General features: G+C 47.7%; 2 protein-coding genes across 2 annotated transcripts in view; both read right to left on the reverse strand.

The window, feature by feature from the left end:
• LOC120899718 (transmembrane protein 234 homolog) lies at nt 1-826 on the reverse strand. Its single transcript, XM_040305867.1, has 3 exons — nt 441-826; nt 214-373; nt 1-112 (listed from the first exon to the last, which is right to left on the reverse strand). The coding sequence occupies exons 1-3, from the start codon at nt 666-668 to the stop codon at nt 45-47; spliced, it is 456 nt and encodes a 151-aa protein (XP_040161801.1). The 5' UTR covers nt 669-826; the 3' UTR covers nt 1-44.
• A 461-nt stretch (nt 827-1,287) lies between these two features.
• LOC120901384 overlaps nt 1,288-22,069 on the reverse strand; it is a 32,973-nt gene continuing 12,191 nt past the window's right edge. The window contains exons 3-11 of the mRNA XM_040309292.1: nt 11,887-11,963; nt 10,642-10,961; nt 3,661-5,650; nt 3,348-3,591; nt 2,849-3,285; nt 2,642-2,777; nt 2,272-2,576; nt 2,109-2,200; nt 1,288-2,034 (exon numbers count right to left, since the gene is read on the reverse strand). Coding sequence (XP_040165226.1) covers nt 1,496-2,034; nt 2,109-2,200; nt 2,272-2,576; nt 2,642-2,777; nt 2,849-3,285; nt 3,348-3,591; nt 3,661-5,650; nt 10,642-10,732 — 3,834 coding nt within the window. The 5' untranslated portion in view covers nt 10,733-10,961; nt 11,887-11,963 and the 3' untranslated portion in view covers nt 1,288-1,495. The remainder of the gene's footprint in view (nt 2,035-2,108; nt 2,201-2,271; nt 2,577-2,641; nt 2,778-2,848; nt 3,286-3,347; nt 3,592-3,660; nt 5,651-10,641; nt 10,962-11,886; nt 11,964-22,069) is intronic.

Below are 22,069 nucleotides of genomic sequence, written 5' to 3' on the forward strand. Positions count from 1 at the left end.
TTGTTAGCTTTAAATTATATTTCAACAATACTTAAACAAGCGTATCACAACATTTTATCAAGTCCACAGATTACGGTCCCTAGTATGACTAGAGTCATTCCACAGTAAATTTCTAAAAGAAGACAACATGTAATGCGTTATCAATAGTATACAAGCATTATCGCCGTAATCAGTAAGTTTGTTAACTATAATTAAAAGATGCTTGCTACTTACTCCAGCCCGATTGTCGTTCGCCCAGCAGTCGAGCGGTGATGGCAGTGAAAACGAACGTTAACGAGTTCGCCATTGGAACGGTGAGCGACAGTTCCGTCCGTTGCAGGGTTAATACGTACACGATACTCCCCAACTGATTGATCACCAATGGAAGCAGGTACTGTAAAATGCATTTTAAAATACAATATTTAATTTAGGAAATGAAACGAACCAATGATACGACTTACCTGCCAACGAGTGATAAGAAATCGTACTTCCAACCAAAGTTGGCCCAGTTTGCTGTCTGCCTTTAGCTCGTTATAACCGATGCTACCCCGTTTGATGAAAGGATTGGTAGCGCCCCACATGATTGCCACCAGCAAAATGCTTAACACGGCGTAGATATCCACCGAAGCCGGTGCCGTGTTCTCGGGAGAATCCATACTTATGCGGGTAAAGTCTATTGTTTTCGACATTACTGATCCTGGATGCTGGGTTGAGCTTCGCAAATTCTAATCTCAGGACACGATGGCAACAGTTATGAATCCATATATCATGAAATACTGTCATTTAAGAAGAATATAGTTAAGGTTTATGTACAAAATTAAGAAAAATTAGCTGAAACCGAGTTTGAACGATACTCACCGCCAAGACAACAACAAATGATTGGTTTGTTTACATTGGAAACGTCATTTCTGCCTTCTTCGAAAACTTCGAACATACATTCGAACAATAAAATTTGAAATGACCGTTACAATATATGGAGGATACAAAACATCAAGAAAATAGGGGACTACTAAAACGAATACTAAAATGTTTTCTTTCATTACATGGCATTGTAAAACGAACTGCATCACATTTTGCTACTTCAATATTTCTTTTATTATTAGCTTATTAGGGTCCTGAACGACACGCATATTACAACACACACAATGCAAGAACAATCATTTTACGGGGTTCGTCGTTTTCGTCGTCAGTCAGTAAGTGTGCGCGATACAAACACTTGGTTAAACTTGGTTTCAGTTTTGTTAAAAAAAGAGGAAGGGGGAGTGACAAAATTATTAAAATAAAATGTAAAGTCTGATTGGAATTGCAGTTTTTGCAGTTTTGCACCCTTCCCCCAAAAAGTTGGCATCGTGGAAAATCACGCCGGTAGCATGGCAGTTTGAATCATTTGCAAATCGAAATACAGCGTGCTGTTGAACGTGAATGCTTACATGCTACATTTAATTAATTAGTGTTAACCGCGTCGTTTGCTTTTCCGCAGCAGTAGCTACTGCACGTGTTAACGGTAATGTTTTTTTCATCGGCGATATTTAAGCGTAGAGCCACTGCCCGCCGTACGGGAAGGATACTGTGCGATCGAGTCCTTCACACGGCGCGAGCTGGGCAGCGTGGTCGAAGCGTACGGTGTGGCTAATCCGCCCGTTTCGCGTGATCCGCTTGCGCGTCGTTGCTGCTGCTGGTCAGCGCTGTGGCGTCGCGATTGCTCAAACGAAGAGCTTTTGTCCGAGTCTGGGTCATCACGGGCCGATGGTGTGTTGCGTTGCTTGGGCTGCCGACTGAGCGTGGATTGGCTGCCGACTGTCGACTGGCGGCTGGTGGCACCGGACCGAGGCAAGGTTGAGATCGGTTTCGCCTGGTGCTGATCTTTGTGGTAATCGATTTCGTATCCTTCGCGAATGTTCTTCGGCTTCCAGGGTGCCAGGACCGATATCGAACGAGACACGGTGCGTGTCATCGGCTGGACCTTCTTGGAGGAGGCGACCGAGTGGTTGAGTGATTCGCGCGAGTACGCCCGACGACGAGCATTCGCAATCTGTGGATGCGGTATATCGCCAACTGGAATAGGAAGAAAGTGTTCTCCAATGAGTCAAATAGGCCCTCTGGGGATTCCTACTCATTTCTGTGCTTACCGGTTGTTGCATGCAGAAACACGACACTGCGCTGGCTTTGCTGACTAGATTCACCTTCCGTCCCGGAACTGTCCAGAATGCGATCAATGTCCCTGGAAGATGACCCAAAACACGATGTAAGTAAAGCTCTCTTTTTATCTCTCAACACACTAACAAAGCTTACCTGTTTAAGCTATCCCGACGCTCAAAGGTCCGGGCCGGTTTCTGTGGCCCTGACGGTGGTTTCTTGTGCTCGCTGCGACTACGACTCCCCGGCCGTTGATGGACCGGTGTTTGCGACCGTTCTCCATCTACCAGATCGATATTGTTTTCCCTCGATCGATGGTGATGGTGGTACGCCTTCCTGGTCACACGTTCCGGCGTGTAGTCCCGAGGTGTGCCAGTTCGCTCCGGCCGATAGTCCGACGGTGATGGCGATCTCGCCCGGTAGAATGTACTGGAATGTTCCTCCGAGCGATAGTCTTTGCCCTGGGGAGAAGACGAATCGGTTAGAACGATCATTTATAATGGTGGCATACACGTAATACACTTACCCGTAGGCTCAGCTCATCCTCCTCGTCCAGGTTGTGTAACGAGGACGATCGATTGCGAGCTGTATCGCGCACCTTTGGGGCTGTGTCCAGATCGTACGCACTGCGATATTTCTTTTCCGTTTTCGAGAGATTACTCCTGATAAGAAAGAGGGAAGATTAGACCCGCAGAATATTCCACAACAAGACTCCTTGTAACAACCCTCTTACCGTGCCGATCTGTACGAGGTGGCGTTCTGATCGCCATACTCCGTATCGGTATCGCCGAAGAAGCGCAAACTCTTGGCCTGCTTCGGTGGCGGTGGAGGCGATTTCGTATCCACGGTGAGGTTCGGTTTCGAGCTGGACTTTTTCCTTGACAACCGATCGAACGATTTGAACCATTCCGAGCGCGAAGACGACTGCTTCTGACCCTCTGCCGGCGTAGTGCTGGACAGTTTGGAGCTCTTGAAGGAAAGCGATCGCTTCGCCGACGAAGGGCTCGATTTCGGTGTGGAGAGTCGACGCCGCGTGGCAATGTCTGGGACACGCGATCCATCTGCACTGTCCGAGCGAAGACTGCCGACGCGGGAGTGATCTCGCTTCTCCGATGTATCCGTACCCATGCGGACCAATTTCTTGCGGGTGGAGCTGACGAACTGCTTTACCTAAAATAAGGGAAACACTCATTGAAGCACCGCCGAATAGAGGACTCCGCACTCGAACATACCTTTGCGAGTCCTCCAGCTTTCTTGTCAGCCTTCAGCGAAGACTTGAGCGTGCTGTCTCGGGTGTAGCTGCGACTAGCCGATATCTCATCCAAACGTGGATCGTACCGCGATCCATCATCGATGCTCCGTTCCCGGTAGACGTGCGCTTTCCTCGGCTTCCTCATGCAGCTGTTCGTGTGCGTTCGCTCCATGCGCAGGAAGTCCTCACAAGCGCGTACGTTCTCCGTCAGCGTAAACTTTGTCCTGGTAGGAGAACATTCAACATTCAATCGAACTTCGGACATGAGCTCCAGTGAACATTCCGTTACTTACCCCGAGATAAACTCATGATTGAACGAATCCTTGCGGAAATCGTTCTCAATGCCCGAATCTCCCTTGTCGACCGTGTGACGCGTGGTGTAGCTGCTTGTTCCACCCTGTTGCTCCGGAACGTAACGATTGTATCGTTGAACCTCCGTACGTCCTGCCGATCCTTCACGATCGTACACCGTCCTGGAGCTTGTTACGGCTTCCACACTCTCGCCCGGATACTTGTACCGCTCCACGTACTCCTCCGACACGGGTTTACCATCCCGATTGACAACCGTTTTCGTCACGAATGTCTCCACATATCCACGGGAATTTCTTCGTGGCACTGCACCACGCTCCTGCGATGCTTCTCGGTATGTTGGAGTCGGCGAGAGCGTACTCCTGCGCACCGGTGACTCATGTCGATCCAGTACCCGATCCACCGAGCGACGTTCGGTGGTCGTACGGTACTTGGTCGTACTGCTACTGTTACTCGTTCGATGTCCTCCAGATGTTAGCTGAATCGGAACCGGTACCGTCCTCTCCGGTGACATCCGATCGAGCAGATCACGCGATCCAATGCGCGATCGTATACGGGACTCCAGAATCTCCCGTCGTTGACTGAGCTCATGGAACTCGGGCAGATGTTCCTTCCCGTCTGCCTGGCCACGGTAGTGGACGCTGTAGCTGCTGGAGAAGTTCTTCTCCGTCGGTGTCAACCGCACGATACTCGGTGCGATCGGTGGATCCTCGTCCGAGTTGGTAAGGAAAGACTTGGGCGATGTACGGGTCGTGCTGCTCGATGTGTGCACGTAAGCGGACGACTTATAACGCTCCTGAGCCTGCTTCTGCCGGGCGTAGTCGATCCCGAGCCCTTCATCCTCGTCGCTATTTGTGTGCAGCTTACGCCTTATTCCATTGATCGTGAGCGGCGAATGGTCGGCCTCATCCAGCCGATACTTCGGCAGCGGAGGACTCGGACGCTGCGTCGTGTCCAGGAATCCTCCCGACGGTCTCAACTTACTCTCACCCGCCGTCCACATGGTGGCTGGGTCTTCCTCTTCGGTCGAGGGATAGTGCTGCTGCTTGACGGTGTGTTTCGATTTGTTCGTCTCGTTGGCGACGACCTGCGCGTACACGATCGGCTGCTCGCCCGATCCGCGGGTGTACGAAAACCCACCGCCCACGATCTGCGATGGCGGAGGGGAGGTGTGCCGCTCGCTCGACAACCGCTTGACGATGTTCTCCACCGTGACGCCCTTGGTAAGGTGAGGCTTCTCCGGCGGCAGCTGCGAGCTGTGCAGTGCGTCCTGGGATTTGGCAGTGCTGTTGGACGAGCGCAGCAGCGTGATCGTTTCCATAACGCCCGGTTTCGGCGGTGCGGCGAGCCTGGTCGATGGTTTCGGCTCCTCGGACACGGCCCGACCGCGCCGTGCTAGCTGTGCCGTCAGCGGATCGACCTGTTGCGTGTACTCGAGCGGTGATGCCTCGATGATCGGCGTCAGTGGGTCATGCTTTCGCGTGACCGTGCCCGTGGATCGTAGCTCGCCGAGTTCCTGCGTCGCCCGGCGCGGTACCACTTTGCGCTGCTTCACTGGTGTGGCGCCGTTCCGGCCAACATCACTTTTGCTCCGGCCAAGGGTGCCGCTTCTGCCGCTCGAGGGTGCTTGGGGCCGCGGTGCGCTTTGCTCATCCGCCGCCGGCTTACGGCTGAACAGGCTCAACAGGCTCTTGGAGGGCTTTTTAGAGGCGGCGTCACTCACCGACCGGGTGACCTTCTTCGTGCGTGACTTGGAGCGCGAGGGCAGCGAATTGAACCGTGCCGCATCGAGTGGTTCGCCGGGCTGGCTGTACTGCTTGGCCGCGGCTTGGCTGGAGCGATCGATTTTATCGGCCTGCGCAAGTACGAACTCCGCTTCACGGCGTAACGCTTCCTGGGATAGGTTCTCGGGGTGCTCCTTGCGAACGGTACCGTTCGGTAGGGTGGTGCGTGGGGGACCTTCGTGTCGAGGGCCTGCAATGAGCGGGGGAACAAGAGAAAGGGAGCGGTTCGCTATAGCTGTGGCAGTGTTAGAGTTAGAGGAGCCTTGGGGAAGGTAGAGTATTATGGGAAAAATGGGGGGAAAATAGAGTACATAGAGAAAGGCAGATACACACGGAAACCAACCAAAACTACGATAAGCGGTTAAAGCAACAACACTAGAAGCGACAACAACACAACCAAGTAGAACACTCCATTGTTTGGGAAAAGTCTGAGTACACCAACAAAGTTTAAACTACTAGTTTACCTTACCAATCTTTGAGTGTCGATCACCACCAGAATGTATGTAGACCTCTAAGTACATTATTTGTCGAATATCCAGCTATATTATCCAGCTAAATAGTTATGATATGAGGACCAAACACCATTCACAAAACTACAAAGTAGACTGTTAATAATCATCCCTCAATTTTATTCTAATTATAGCCTCATTTCTTTGCAGAACAAGACAAAAGGGTAATAAAAATCACATCTTGAGGATGTAGCACCATCTGTTACACATTTTAATATCACATTCATCAGCAATAATAATCATTTTGATCGCAATCAACCAGTCACGGATGAATATGATAAAAAAAAGATCTGCCACATCATCATTGGCGCATTTTGTATGCGATCGCGTACGATCATCCACGATCAGCTGCAGTGATCTATCTACCCTCTTGCAGCGGCACCCGCGTTGGCTCGATTGGCTACATAAATTGGAATATAATATCGTTAATCAGCATTAATGTCTTTGCACGATCGAGGCAAAAAAATGTGCGACTGCTACTATGTGCCTCAAACAATAAAAAAAGCCCGCTAACCCGCCCATTCCCTGCAATAACGCGGAAACGGTTTATGATGGATCTCTCGTTCTGCTAATTACGATCGTACGAATTTGTGAGCTCGCACCGCTTTTTGAATGACACCCGACCTGTCTGTAGCCACTTCCTAGAGCGCCCTTACTGCTCACCAGACGACCTTGCCGAGTTGGGCCCCTTGCTGTGGCTGCGAGGTGCCTTTCACTGGTAAATCCGGGCGCATTGCACTTGCACCGCGCAGGAATGCGATCGTGCAGGCAAACGAAAAAATAAATCAACTCCACGGAGCAAAGGAGATTTTTCTTAACCGAGAGGGTTCACCAACAGAAGGGAAAAACTTAACCAACTCTCAGCTCCCCCCTTTGTGTTGGAACGAACGAAATGCGCACTACGGTGGACACTCACGCGCAAGTGCCGCGCGCCCGCGGAATAAATTACACTCAGCTCGACAACCCATCAAGAGGGTTTCGGGAGAGCTCGCTGCCGTGCTGCCGTGTGTCTTGATGCTTGGAGTACCAAGTGTTCTAGCATAGAGCATTGCTATTATGCAAATGCTTTCCCCCCTTTGCCACCCTCGATCGTGCTCGAGCTCGAGGGTGTCTTTCGCGTGCGAAGCCATCGATTCACTTTCCGTGGCTCGGTGATCGTTAGTAAACCGGAGGCTCTATCGCGTTCGCGTTCAAACTCGATCGAACTGCTCGAGCTGCTAACGCATGTCGCCTGCACACTGTGCAGCACAATAGTGAACCACGCACACCACGCTGATTTACGACCGATGGGACGGCAAAATTTGTAAACATCGTGTAGTTGACCATGGATAAATAAACGATTCACAAAAACATACACACGTTGAAGGGGAAAGGGCACACACCATGCTCAACAGCAACAAAAAAAAACTTCAAAAAGAAAGGCAAACAATCGCTCACCAACGTCATCTTCTCGTGTGAGTGTGTGTGTGTGTGACCTGCTTCGCGAAGCGTTAGGTAAGGAACCCCCGAGGAACCCTTTTTGCTTGACCCTACCGTTTTCGCGCTTACACACGGGCAAATGAGTAAAGTGATTGCTGCAAAGTTTTTATTACGAGCATTTAACCGACCCGAGAGGCCGCGGACGAATCATTTGAACGGTGCTACCGTTTAAATGGTGCGATTAGGTAGCACCGTTTCGTTTGCAGATGTGTGGTGCTTTTGCGTGCGATGCTGGCCTTGTACTAGTTTCCATTTTAAGCAAATTCATTATCGCGTTTGCTAATAGTCTTTACATAAAAGCTAAAACATGTTAAAGAAACAAAAAACGACATAAAACCTTTTTTAAAGCGGTGTTTGAGTACAAAATAGAAACAAAAAACAACTAAAACATAACAAAAATGGCAAAATAAAATATATAATAATGATCAAAACATTACAAACAAGCAAACTACATAATAATTACACAAATAAATGTGACCTAGCAAAACACACATCAAACCAATTTAAAAAAATAACATAACAAGCATGAAGTAACTTGCTCAACAAGACAAAAACACATGATAATGTATATAAAAAACACAAACTATTCAAAAATAAGTAAATAACAAAAAAGAATCAAAAAGCTTCTTACAGTGTAACATAAGCAACAAATATTTAAATAAATGCTACAAAACCAGTGTGATACATTGAAAAAGAAGAATGCTCTTTTCTTCTCCATTTGCGATTTTCCTCGTCCACTGTCCACTGTACGTCCGTATAGGCTGCATCTGATTGTGGCAGATAAACGCATCCGACAGTGAATGGGAAGAAGCTAAAATAAAACGAAACGACCTTACGGCCTAGGTGCCTAGCCAACGTTATCCCCCGTATTCCATTTGAGTAGGGTCCCGGCCCCGGGAGAAGATGTTCCCCTGTCGCGGCACGCTTTAAATCTAGCGCGATACGCAACAGCGGCACCGCGGCTGGGCTGCTGCGGTAGCGTGTAATTTGCAGCTGACAGGAATAAATGGAATCGGTGCGGCACTGATTGCAACTTTGTTGCAAAACGCACAATCGATCCTTCTTGGGAGCCACCTGCAGGAGCAAGCCATTCTACCACCTCACCAGTAGTACGCACGCCTCGCCTGTGACAAACGCGACGCGCTCATGGGGAGGGAATCGCAAAAAGGGAATCCTCGATAATGCACTACGCCCTGGCGCAAGTGGGCACAAGTCGGAACCCATTGGGCCCCCAACAAAACGTCAGCCAGCGAACGCAAATTGCTTATTACAATATTTCCAGATGAGTAAGTACCGTGAGGTTCGTCGCCTGTGCGCCTTGCGGTTGTTTGGAATGCTTTTGGCGGGAAGCCGTTGCGCCGGCGTTGATCTGTCGTTTTCAGTCGTTCGGGTCAGGCAAACTTCCTGCGATAGCGTACAAACACGCCAGCCTGTACAGCCAGCCAACGCAATTGGTCGCAAACGGTTCCAAACAAACAGCTGCGTTGTTGCGTGGTGGACCTGAACGATGAGTGTCGTTGGATGGACGTCAACGGGACGCGTAGTAGGGCTTTCCTCGAAGACAACTTGTCCCACCAGCGTGCTATTTGGTGACGTGAATGAAGCTGTTTGTTTTAACCCGCCACGAACCTGCCGTCCCGAAACACCGCCAAAAGGTCGAATGTGAGTGACAACGAACAGTGAGTGTTTGGAACTCTTTCCTAACAGACGGAGATAATTTAATTATCCCAGCACAGCGTGTCAACCACGCTGTGCAAAAAGACCTCTTCACCCGCTTGGAAAGCGGGACCGATCGACCCGACTGAGTAGGCGCTTCTATCCGCTTTTGGAAAAGCGTACGCCCTCGGGTCGCTTCCGAGCTTTTGCCCTCATTTTGGAATAATTTATGCATATACAGCCGCACACCTGTGCACCTTTACGCCTTTATTTGATGAAAGCAATTAAACCACATCGGGGATATTTGCACATTCTGTTCTTTTCTTCTGCGTAATGCCTTTGTGTGATGCGAGTTTCTTTGTCACAGACAGTGTACCCTGTCGCGGACCCTTGAGTAACTGGGCCAATGCAGACGCCTACACTAAGGCGGGTCGTTTGAGGTTGAATGTTAATTAAAATTGAACAGTCTGAGCTAGCTATTAACGTCCATTTAATTATAAATACTAATTTCAACATGAAATTGACGTTACAGACTTCTTATGATGGATCTCTTTCGTGTCTTGTCGGACCTCAAGCTATTTTTAAGTCAATGAGTTGAACAACTTCTGAGCTTTGCTCTCTATTCTCTCTGCTTGACCCATAAGATAAGCTTCAAGCTTGAATTAGAACATCGCTCTAGACAATGCCAAGCAGTTCGCCACTTCAGAACCCAACCAGAAACGCCCACATTCTTCTCACTTCTTCAAACACTGCCAAGTTCTTCACTTCACTTGCTGCTTGCTGTACCCAACCGATCGTAGGTGTTGTTGAAACGTGCCAATTTCTAGGTGAATCCCACGAAAGTTTATCGCCATTTGTCGCCACAGCAGCGCCATCGACATCGGCCCGACAGCGTATCTAACAAGGAAGCAAGAGACTCATCCACCTTTCATCGTGGGCATTTGCGACGACAGGTCGCTCTACTTTGTACCATTGCCAGACTTTGCTCCACTAGTCAGACGCTTGCAAAACGCCCAAGCCTGCCGGGTGTGGCTGCCGCTCGGTTTGGTGTAAGTTTATTAAGTGTGTTATCGTGTTTGGTTACGGGACGACGGGAGACACAAACGGCCGCCGGAGTTAGAGTTGCAGCAAATCGGGTGCAGCAAATGGCGCGCGCGCGCGCGCAAGAGTGCCTGTGCAAATTAGTACCGTGTGCAGTGGTATGACGATTCAAGCAGAGTTCGAGAATCGGTGTAGCGGATGTCATTTGCTTTCAGGTTAATAAACAGGGTGATGGGAGGGTGTTTTATGCTTTTCAAACCCCGCAAACGCGCAAACACAGCACGACACGACAAGCGCAAGTTTTAGTGCAAAAAAAAAAACAATGAATAGTGTGTGAAAGAATGGGTGAGAAAGGGAGGAAAGGGTGTTGGGTTGGTAGAGCGAAAACAAACCACTGGGATTGTCACAGGGAGCACATTACAAACACCCTCTGGGTGTATGAGAAGGAGACACACTGGTGTAAAAACAAGGAAGAGAGACTGTTTTCCACACTAACCGATACGTTTCACGTGCACATCCCTATTGAACGAGACACGTGGTCCGGGCGAAGCGCCGGCTACGACGGTTGACGACTCGACTTCCGTCATCTTGCCTATGGTCTGTGTGCCTTTTCTGCCTGCCTGTCTGCCTGCCTGTCTGCCCCACGGAGACAAGACTACCGCACCGGACTGGGAGTGCTGCAACCGACGATCATGGTGGCTAGCGTTTGCTTCTAGCGCGACTATATAGTCGAACTATCGGATGGAGGGAAGACACTACTGCTAGGCTCTTACACTGCTTACCAATCGAAATTAGGCAACAAATGTGGAAGGGTGGCTATTTAAAAAAAACGAGATGGAAAGAACAACAAATGGACTGATGAAAGAAACAAAAGGAGATGATGGTGATGATCATGTGTTGATGATGTTGAATCAGAGGAGCAGAAGAAGGAGCTGATCAGAGAGAGAGAGGGAAACCCTTTCATGCATATGCACCTGTGCTAAGTGAACGCTTTATGAAGAGTTCCGTTGGTGTGATGGAGCGTGTTATAAATGCCAATGAATCGATTTTTGTTGTAATTACTTACACTTTAGGTTGCTATTAAGGTGAAGGAGACACGATGACGGCTCGTGCTTAGTGAGCGCATGTACTAAGTACATCAAATCATGATCGAACTGTGTGAGGTTATGATTAGGCTAAGGATGCGCATATTCAAATGGACGATCAATTATACTGTGTAAAATGCTCAGTGAAGAGACAGGAGCATTTCTAGCCCTTTCGAACTGCTATAAATCTATGAAATGAACAATGTTAGTATCCTCGACTACTCTAATGAAGCATGCTTAATACAGGTGGACATATTCTTGCTGGAAATTGCAGTCTTGGAAGTTGTAATTTGTATTGATTGATCCGTTAATTTAAGTAGATTTTATAAAACAGTCAAATAATCTGAAAATTGCTTCAAAATACAATACAAAAACTACAAAGAGGACAAGTTCTATGCGCACTAATTACACTACAATTCTACGCAGGCATCAGCTATACATCAAATCCAACAACGAATCTTGTCTCTTCATCAACTACAATGTACAATCTAGATCGCTCGGTCCCTAAAAAACCCTATGGTTAATGATTAATGACCAATTTTATGAAGCTTCAGCGCAGCCTCTGTTGCTCATTGCGCTGCGCCTCGGTGACTAATTAACCGTACATGAGGCATTTTTTCCCGGATAGTTCTTCCCAGTACGGAACCACCACTTACCGCCTGATAATTCCTCTACCGATTGGGCTCAGATCCAACGAACGCAAACGTCCGCTATCGCGCGCACAGGTCAATGTCTATAATCAAAAAGAATTAAAAATAATAAAGATAAAACTCATCCGTTACAAGGGGTAGCTCATGCTGGTGGTTTTCTTCCGCAGATACGACGCATTTCCGGACCATTCATCAACCCCAGTGACCTTGATTCGTTGTTTGTACCCCGTGGTTTTTGTTGCAATCTTGCTGAACACATCTGCCCTACGCGTTTGCGAAGGTCACACGAATCGGTAACTGCACGTCGTGCTGGGAGGTGGAAGAATTATCTCCTGTCGAAGGTATCATTGCCCTCTGCAGGGAATCCTCTAGGAAGAGATGTACTACCACGGCTGGCATTGCTTCTTCACCAACAAGGCCCCATTCTGCCAGACAACAGGCAGCAGCAGCAAAACAAGATGTGTGTTGCGAGAAAAATCTACGCTCAGCCCGCTGAGGTACTTCCACCATCCCTCGAAAAGGAGGTTGCCTTCGGCGTGCCTTTTAAGGATTTGCTCAATGAGCTCACGGAGCCGCTTACGGAGCTCAGGGTCTTCGCCAGCATGGAGTCGATGCGGGTGCAAAAAACCAAGGGGGGAATAGAGTTTCTGCCCAGTGGCAATGATGGTATCGCAGCCGCTGTGTTTACTGTACCGTCCGGATGTTTGAGATTTAGTTTTGTGACAACATTGACGAGGTTGGAATATTTTTGCGCTTGCCAATTGCTCTGACAACTCTTGAGTCATTAGCGCGCACCGTTTGGGATGGGTTGTCCGGTTGAGAAGTGGCAAAATTTGATCAAATTGCGTGCTCCTTGACCTGAGAGGCGCTTTGCGAAGTAGCGCTTTCGCTGCTTGAGATGGTATATATAAGTATTTTGTACCAATTAGAGAGCGATCTGGCCTGTCAAATGACGATCATTATTGGTACTTTTGATCTTGCATCGATCTTCCAATGAAGCCTTGAACCAATTAGGCACTTCCCTTTAAATTAGGACTAATTTTATTGAAAATCGACAATCACTTATAACTTGAACGCCACTTAAAGTGTCGTGTGGAAAAGCGTGCATTCCAAACTTCTCAATTTTCCCCTTACGAAATTCCATTACCTTCCAACTAGACGCACACACACGCACATTTTGGGAGGGCGGAAGTGATCATGAATTTATTGCCACGTTTTGCATGCGCGCACGCGCCACCCGGCCGCCGTCATTATGCAGTGCCATTTTAGCGACGTTTTGTTCCACCTACTCGCACGTACTGTCAGTCGGCGACTTACGTTGGTGGGTTAAATAAAGCGCTTTTGCGGTACAAAACTAGCCACATGGAGTAGTGCTAGGAAGTTAGTAAGGCGGCCTTCTTTTTCGGTCTGGTCGATACCATCCCAGATGTGTCCGTTAGGTCCGTTTGGGCGCGTTACTGCTGGGAGCTTTGGTTGCAGCGGAGAACTAGGCCATTCGCTCGCAGCGGTAAGAAGAGAGCACACACACACACGTCCAATCTATTGACTAGTTCCAGAAAGGTCAGCGTAGAAGCCGGCTACGGAAGTATGAAGTCATCGCGTGTGCGTAAGAACGATCCGTCGTGTGCCGGGGGAGCAAAGAATGCAAACAAACGTATCCGCAAAGTGGGCAAGTGTGGGCTTACCGAACTGGATCGCGCTCGCACGCCATTTAGTGCGTAGGTCGTGGCACGGGGTACGTCCAGAGACAAATCGAAACCAAAACCTCAGCACTCCGTGCCCTGGACCTTAGCTAGGGTGCGTACAGGGTGCGTCGGGGCGTCAATAAATAAATTATTCCATCCTCTCCCGGTTTCGTGGAATAGTGTACGCTGTGTGGCGTTGTTGTTGTTGCTGCCTTACCTTGAAGGTGACGATTAACATAGACCCGCGATGGTACGGTGGCCAACGCAAAATATGTAGACTATTTTTTGCAAAAAACAAGCAGGAACAAAATGAAAAACTGAAGGCATTTGCGGAAACCGGGATTTTTACTGTCAAAGGCAAAGGGCTGTTGCGTGGAAGGGCATCCGGAGAGAGATAGAGATCAACGAACGTATCTTTACGATCGTTACCATGGTGTTGACCTATTGGTGTGCTGAGTGGTACTCACTCCAGCTCACCTGAGAGGACCGCGTTGATTATATGCTACCGCAATGGAGGTCCGAAGGCGCCAACAGCTTGTACCAATGTCAATGACAAAAAGGTCTTTCAACTATCCGAACACCTCTTGGCTGCCAGCGTAACCGTCCAAAATTTTGACCTCCAGACATTCAGACTTCCTACTCTGCGCGGGTCTCCCCCATATATGGAAGCTTCTCAAGTGCGACCAACGGGCGCGCATCGTGGGATGTCTCGCCCGCTCGCTCCAATGTCACGGACATGCGATGGTGATGAAGATGCGGCTTCTGCCTCTCTATACGCTATCCTCAGCCACGATTGTACGCACAAACCAACAGCAATTGCATCCTTAATAAGTCATTAAACGCAGATTTATCGGCAATTTCGACCACTCGATCGTTAACAACTCCCGTTGAAAGTTGACTCGCTCTACTGCCGCTACTACTACCTCTGATAGGCTTCCGTTCTTTTTATGTCACCCGTCCTCTCTCTTTCATGCGCTCTCTTTATGTAGATTGGTGAAGTTAGAGAGGTATCGCATGACATCGATCGCTTCGTCACGTCGTGGCTGTGTTTAGTCGTGATAGACCGACAACGACCTGCGAGAACAAAACGGAGCACAGCACTAGTTCCACAACAGTTCCGATTTGCCACGATCGAGATCAGCAAACGACCTTCGAAGGCTCTAGGTTCCTTCACACATACACACACACACCGGTTCCTTCGCTTCGTAGAGTTTAATTATTCCGGTTTTACCAGCCTGCAACTGCATGATCCTCAAGCCAAGACAAAAAAGTCTTTCCCTTCTTGGTCCACAGGGACCCGGGCGGAGAATGGTGAAAAAACCTGCCCTGAAGCCCAAAAACCCCACACAAACGATCCAACGATCGGTGCGCTTCAACTTCAGCGCTGGTTATTGGCTGTGTAAATTTGCATTCCGTTTCGGTTTCGCTTGCGCTCGATGAACAACAGTTCGGTGCAAGCATTTTTGGGTTTGAAAGTTTCAAAAAATTCACCAGAAAAAAAAGCCAGGCCAAAAAGGAAAAGAAAAGTAAATCAATCCACAATCGGTGCTCACGGGGCTCAAGGTTCCTTAAAGGCACGCAGCTCAGGATACATTCTTGCGAATGCTTTCCGATTCGTGCGGGAGGGCGTGTAGCGACGAGTTCAAGAAGCAGCACCGCAAAGCGCTGCAAATAAGGCTCGCTCTGCGTTAGCAATAAAATGAAACAAATCGCAAAAATATGCTAATTGTGTGCTGATTAGGATCGATTTCGGAACGGGGCGTCACCAATTAATGTTGGAGCCTTCGCGCGACCAGCCCGGCCCATGTGTCGAACTGACGATATTAGGCGAAATCAAACAAAATTGATGTTCGTTTTGGAAGGACAGGGGTGAGTGGGTCGAGCAGGAATCGTGCAGTGCGGAAAGAATCGACAAACAAAAATTAAACATTGAGGCGGAATGCTGTACCCGATTAAAATCCTTTCCCTCCCTGCGCTTCGAAACAGTCCGTAAACGACACCACGATCGGAAAGGGTTGATCAAATAAACAAACAACAAACGTTCCCGAGATTTGTGGCCGTAAAGATTGGGAGGTAGTCCGACGGGGAAGCTTTGCTTGTTATTAATTCAGAACATTTTTTGCAAAAGCCTTCACCAAACTCCAATCCGAGGCTTCCGAGGCTTGCCTCACATTAGCGCGAATCATAAAGCGAACTACCTAATTTGTAGGCGCTTGGCGAAATGGCGACGAAAGCATTTCTTTCCGTGTTGGTTCTTGCCTTTAATTTATTTCACTTTTCAGCCCAACTCCAATGGCTCAGGAGCTTCTGTCGCGACTTAACAACCGATTAACAAATGGCACTCATTGGCTGTTTATGGCTGTTGTGTCGGAGGGTGAATTTTTCATCAGCCAATTTACGACATTTCTCCAGTGCGATAGCGGACTTGGGAGCACGGGGGCATATTTTAAGATTTTTCAAGCCCGTGTAATGAAAAATTTCCAATCAAATCGTAAAAATTAATCGGATTTACGAGAGTGCTGGCGCCGATCTGATCTTCATTAAAGTGATGATACATTTTTAAAGGGTTTCGATAAGGTATATAATAGACTCGGGTTAATATAAATATATTGCTTTATTTCATGCAAATCTTGAAGACATGCTGTGTGAGTTGTTCTGTAATAATGGTTCAAGATGTCAATTCTCAATATTTTGTTGTGTATGGATCATGTCCTCAATAGAAAGAAAAGTTGAGTTATACTATATTCCGCTAAATTCTGTCACATAATGTCATACCTTGTCCTTTAGGATCAGTTGATCTACAAGAGATTCTACAACACTCCAGACATTCGCCAAGATGCGAGTTCTTCGAAATTAAGCACACTCTAATATTTAATTACGCAAATCTGGTTCACATCACTATTCAAGCATCAACTGACCTACTTTGATTAACAAAGAGCGTAAAAGAGGCATGAATATTGAACGTGTTTTGAAAAGTAACGCATCCAAGAGATGGACGATAAAGCTCTCCAAAAAGCTTGGATAATGTCCCTAACTAATTTTGTTTGATATTCGATTCCTAGAGGGATTAAGACTTGGAATAACAAAAGAGTCTTAACAGGATCCATGCCTCAGATGTACAATGGTTTATAATTTGCATTGTTCCAAGAGTAGCCTCGTGTCATAAAAGTGACTCTACTTCTTGAAGAATCGACGAATAATCGATGCATATCTGGATCTTGCTAAACTAGTTCCTTGGGCTTTTGGGATTAAACTTGCTTTCGAATACTTCAAGGTCCTATAGCTTCTTTCATTCTATAGTGATATTCAAAAGGTCTCTATCAATAAATTAAATGTCTAATACCCTCCAATACCGTGATCTCCAGTAGTCAAGAAGCTGGAGCAAGATGTTTTGTAAACAACTCAACAACAATTCCTTCTTCTCCCCTAATAGTCGGAATGCTTACACTAATATTCTTCGTCATAATTAAAAAAAACCTCTGTGTTTGCCTGCGTGTTTTGCCAAATGCCAACTCCATTCTAACCGATCATCAAATTCCAACATATTTTCGCCAGCCAGTGGCATAAGCGGATCAAACGATGCGAACGATAACATTTATTGACTGCCCAGGTGTTCACCGTTGGGAATTGGACGCTGTTTTCGCATACCGTCGCTCTCCCTCTCCTATTCCATTGCGCGCTGATCCAGTTCGCCTTCCGCAAGCTCCCTGAGCCACCAACAAAACCTGAAATTTTCGCCCCGAACAGTAAATGTCGCCATCGGACGGCTCGACGGTAGGATATTGCTCACTCACCGGAGGGATTGAAGTGGCCGCAGCGGCAACCGGGCCGGCACAGTCGTTTCGGCGAATTGTCGATCGGCCCACGGTGCACACGCGCGTATACCCCGCGCGCTCTCTCTCAAGGACGCCTATTTTCGATAACAGACGGCCGATACGTTTATTTTGCAACACCAAGCCCAACAAATGCTGGTCGTCAACCTGTTTTTCTACTCGGGATCGAAACAAAAAGTGGTTCGTTTTTTCGGGGGGTTTTTTGGGAGCTTTTTTCCCCTCCCTTCGTTTGCTGACGGCGTTACTACGGGGGGTGGACATCGGTAAAACGTTTATTTGCTTAAAGCCCTTGGGGCAGTGCCAATCTTTTTGAAAAAGGGGGCAGGTTAAAAGGTTGTGCACCGAACAACCCAGGCGGTGTTCGATAATCGGGTGAACCGGTTTGATGCTCACACATTTGTCAATCTGTTCACGCAAGATGAACCGGTTCGATGGCATTCGGCACCCCTAAAAGCCTACTGCTGCAACGATCACTATCGGTGAATGGTTCAAATGTTACACAAATAAGACGTGGCACGAACGTTTAGCACCTTCGCAGACAATCTTGTTTTTGAGATGGGTTTAAGCGATGAAAAGCAACATTTTTATCTCTTTCAAAAGCAGCTTAACGCACATAATTTATTTCCAAACTCCATGATAAATAAGCATCAATCATAAAATAGGGTGATTTATGATCTTCAAGCTTAAAAGCACATATTCTTTTACGCGATTAACACATCGCCCGAAAGGTTCTTTCCTACGCGAAACCCATACAGTGTGCCAGATAAACAAGTTTAATGCTTTGATTGTCCACTCCCATGCAAGAAAGAAAACAACCATTTCTATTCATCCAGAGATAACATCCAGGAACGGGAGGATACAGCCTCTTTGCAGACTGTCGGCGGCAACTCAATTATGTTGCAAAAACCACGTTTGCACGAGTGACAAACCACCAGCTGCTCATGAATTATGCAAAGCCCGTCGATTTTAGCACCTTTTAAGCAACACCGCCCCGTTGTCCCTTTTTATACAGAAAAAAAAGAAAACAGCTCATTTAAATCTGAAAGAAAACCCCTACCCGGAATGTGGAGTGGAGTGGAGTTTCGGGACCGTTTAAATCGTGCCCCAAACCCGGACCATCCACGAACATTGTAGCCATATCGCGCACGGCGCGGGTAATGAAACCCATTCAGCTGCCAATATTCCCTGTATCATTGGGCTGACCCCATTGGCGGGCCATATTGGGGTGAAAAATTTAGCACCCTTCTGTCACGTGGCGCGGTGAGTTTGTCACGAGTGTTTTTCTGGCAAAAGTGCGGAAGCTTGCAGCACACCTCACAGATAACTTCTATAATGTGCACGTTCCGTTCCGAGCACTTTGGCCCATTCTGGCGATTAACATGTTGAGCTAAGAGTGTCAAGAAGCACGGCACGGTTCAACTCACGTAACGAGAGCAGACGACTGACTAGTGTTGCGCATTTGTATTCCCACCCGCTTATGGCAGCCTGAAAGCCGAGGCCCTGAAAGCAGAACGAAACGATTAACATGCTTGCTAATGGCTTTTTTGGAGGACCCAACGCTTGCATGGGGTAACACACGAGGGTTTTGCAACAATACAGCAAAATAAAACCTAAAATCCCAAAATTGCCTTGGCGACAGAAAGGTAATAAAATGTTTTACGACCAAATCGATAAGCGCACGGACAACTCACAAACAGTAAAACCAACCCAAACCCAGCCGACGACAAGTGAAATCGAAGCGTTCGAACGAGGTTTTCTTTAAGGTTGGTCCATTTCTCAAAACTCCCAGGGACGTGGTGTGAAGTCTTTGGTCCCCTCCCAATCCCTCCCGTTTCCTTCCGACACATCCTCCTTGCCCTCGGGTTGATCCTCGGGTTTGGGGGAGCTTCACCTTGGCATCGCAATTATTTTGTAAGCCCATTTCTCAGAGCCGGTTTTGCGTTTTTGCGAGATGCACCCGACTCACCGTAAAAAGGCCAAGCGCGTTGCTACAAGGGCTGCAATATCACAAAAGAATTGCTTACATAACCGCGACCACATTCCTGCCCTATTGGGGACCTATTTATATTCGACCAGAAGGGGTCGTCATCGTCGTCGTCGTCGGTTCGCACCGTTGAAACTGAAACCATGTCATGCGCTGGGGGCGCCTTTCTGGAGCACAACAGCACGAGTGGGGGGGGGGGGGGGGGGGGGCGAGAGATCAGATACTCTTTACACACAGAACGAGCCAGAGCCGTAAAAGGAAAGCAGCTCGGGGTCTCTCTCTCTCTCTCTCACTCTGTGTGCACCACTACAACCCACCGTCATCTTCTTCACCTGGCATACAAATCAAACCCTTCATGCGATCGATCGTCATCGAGCCGGGAGCGGATGGTGCGCAGGGGCTGTGTGTGTCACCGCTGCGAATGTTTTCAATACGGCTCAAAAATACAAAAAAAGACCCCAACCACAGAGCTTAATTGATGACTGGCCACAGTGGGTCGTTTACTCGACCAAAGTGGAGCAGGTTAAGCATTGGACGGTTCTGAATGGTGAAATAATTGCCGCAAGAGCGCGTGTGGAGGCGTTTTCGTGGTTGTTCGCTGGTCGTCCGCGATCGCACGACAGGCGTAATTCTTAATTAATTGATCCGCTCCGCACCGGACATGGCCGAACGAGACGGTCCTGAGACCAGAGGCTGTCGAAGAATCGTGTCCGACGGTGTGACTTCATCGACAGTTTTAAAAGCCCTCCCCGGTTTGCCAATATTGATCGAAATCTACTCGCATAGCAAATCTGATCGTAAGATCTCCTTCAAACTTTCATCGTTCATCCTCTACCACTCCATGCTGCACTGCGGGTAGTTGGTCACCTACTTTTCCTTGCAAGGGGAAGCGCCACAAAAGGGGATGTTCCTCCCACGAAGAAAACTGCCCCGTTCAATCAACGGAGCCGAGCGGCCGGTGGTTCTGGAATCACATGAATCAGTTCCGTCCATCAATTAACCATCGGAAGGATGCTGTTCCGATGATTTCATCACTGTTTTATGATGCCGGTACTCATGCCGGTTTTGCAGACTGTTCGAGGTGCTAGATTCGTTCCAACCATGACGTCCTCGGTGGGCACACTCGGTCTACTGAACTCGTCCTCGCTCTAACGTTCAGACCACCTTACCGAGGGCTACACACTTTCAAAACTCATATTTTACGACCCGTTATGTTGCTGCTGCAAATCAACCTTGCGCTATTTGGGCTTTAAAAATATTTGTTTCCAGCTTTCACCACCCCATCATCATTATCATCGGCCGCAAATAGCCCACCCTGAAGCGAAACCTCCCAGCGCCTCGAAGGGCTCCCTTCGGGGAGGTTAACATACTTGCGCAGCATAAGTTAGCGGACCGGCAGTGGAAAAACATGTTCGATGGTGGTTGAGATTTGCTCGATCGATATATTCAGCGGAAAAGCGGAATCCTACACCGATAATTGTTTATCAGCAAAGCACCATCGGTGCGAGTCGCTTCGATCGCTGCTAAATGAAAAACTCCCCCCTCTTTTCGTGCCCTCCGTTGAGTGGGTGAAAGTTTGCACATTAAGCTGCGAAAGGAATTTATTAGCTAGTCATGGCTTTAGGATGAGATACTGTTTACACCTTCCCTGGGTAAGTGTTTTAGTTGGTGTTTGTTTTTATTTTGGAGGGGATCTTCCGTGAACCGTGACTAGTTGGGCACGCCCTGCTTGGTTCGTGAATATTAATATTCAGACAGTGTGTATAAATTTCGGGCTTAGATTCATAAGCCAATCGATCAATCAAAATTCACCTGACGAGTTATGTTTTGTAGGGGGAATATGTGAACTGTAAGCAAATTATACATAACTGTTTCAAGACCTGAACTAAAATCAAATAGAATCTGCACATTAGCATTGAATGAATAGGACTATTTGCAGCTATTTTATGGTTAAGATCATTTTTTGATTAAATAACTTCAATTTACTGAAGAAACTAAGAAAAAACATTAATTACCACTGCAAGAACTACAAATCTAACGATATTCCAACAAAAGACTTCAATGACAGAAAAGCGACGAACCCTCCCGTAATGAGTGTTTTTGCGTTTATCTCGCGTATAGCTATAGCTTACAACAAATAACAGCCATTATGTAAGCACATAATTTGCCATCACATCATTTGTCTTAATTTAAGAACCATTTCGGAAACGATCCCCAGCCATATCTCTCCACCTTTTGTCGACACTAATTTGTGCGAAGCTTCACGGCACCACCACCGCGAACAACGCGTCTCGGCTGCTTTTCACTGCACTTGTAAATGGCCCACAACACACATCCTACACACACACGCTCCCTAACATCCGTAACGCATTAGGAATGGTGGCCGCGTGGGATTGTTAAATATTCCAATTCATAATAAACACATCTATCGCGATGGTACAACACCTAGCAACACTTTAGATGACACCTTCCTGTACCCGATCTGCCTCGCATCGCGGCGCAACCGAAACGGTACGGATGGTAGGTGCACGCCACCTCTAATTGATTTCCTTTGTACCGATTGCACCACCATTTCACCTCTTGGTTGGTTGCCATTTCTCCCCTTTCTAGAAGCTTTAGAGACACCTTCCTCCTTCGATTGAACATCGTTTTGTGCCACGGACTAAAATTGCGTGGACGTGGAGCTC

The sequence above is a fragment of the Anopheles arabiensis genome, chromosome 3 (assembly GCF_016920715.1).
Source record: "Anopheles arabiensis isolate DONGOLA chromosome 3, AaraD3, whole genome shotgun sequence".
Classification (NCBI taxonomy): Eukaryota; Metazoa; Arthropoda; class Insecta; order Diptera; family Culicidae; genus Anopheles; species Anopheles arabiensis.

Excerpts from the sequence above, each read along its gene's own strand:
- LOC120899718 (XM_040305867.1), bottom strand. The coding sequence starts at position 668 with ATGTCGAAAACAATAGACTTTACCCGCATAAGTATGGATTCTCCCGAG. Across the intron at positions 374-440 it reads TTCTTATCACTCGTTGGCAG|TACCTGCTTCCATTGGTGAT; the intron begins GTAAGTCGTATC and ends TGCATTTTACAG. Across the intron at positions 113-213 it reads CGAACGACAATCGGGCTGGA|AAATTTACTGTGGAATGACT; the intron begins GTAAGTAGCAAG and ends GTCTTCTTTTAG.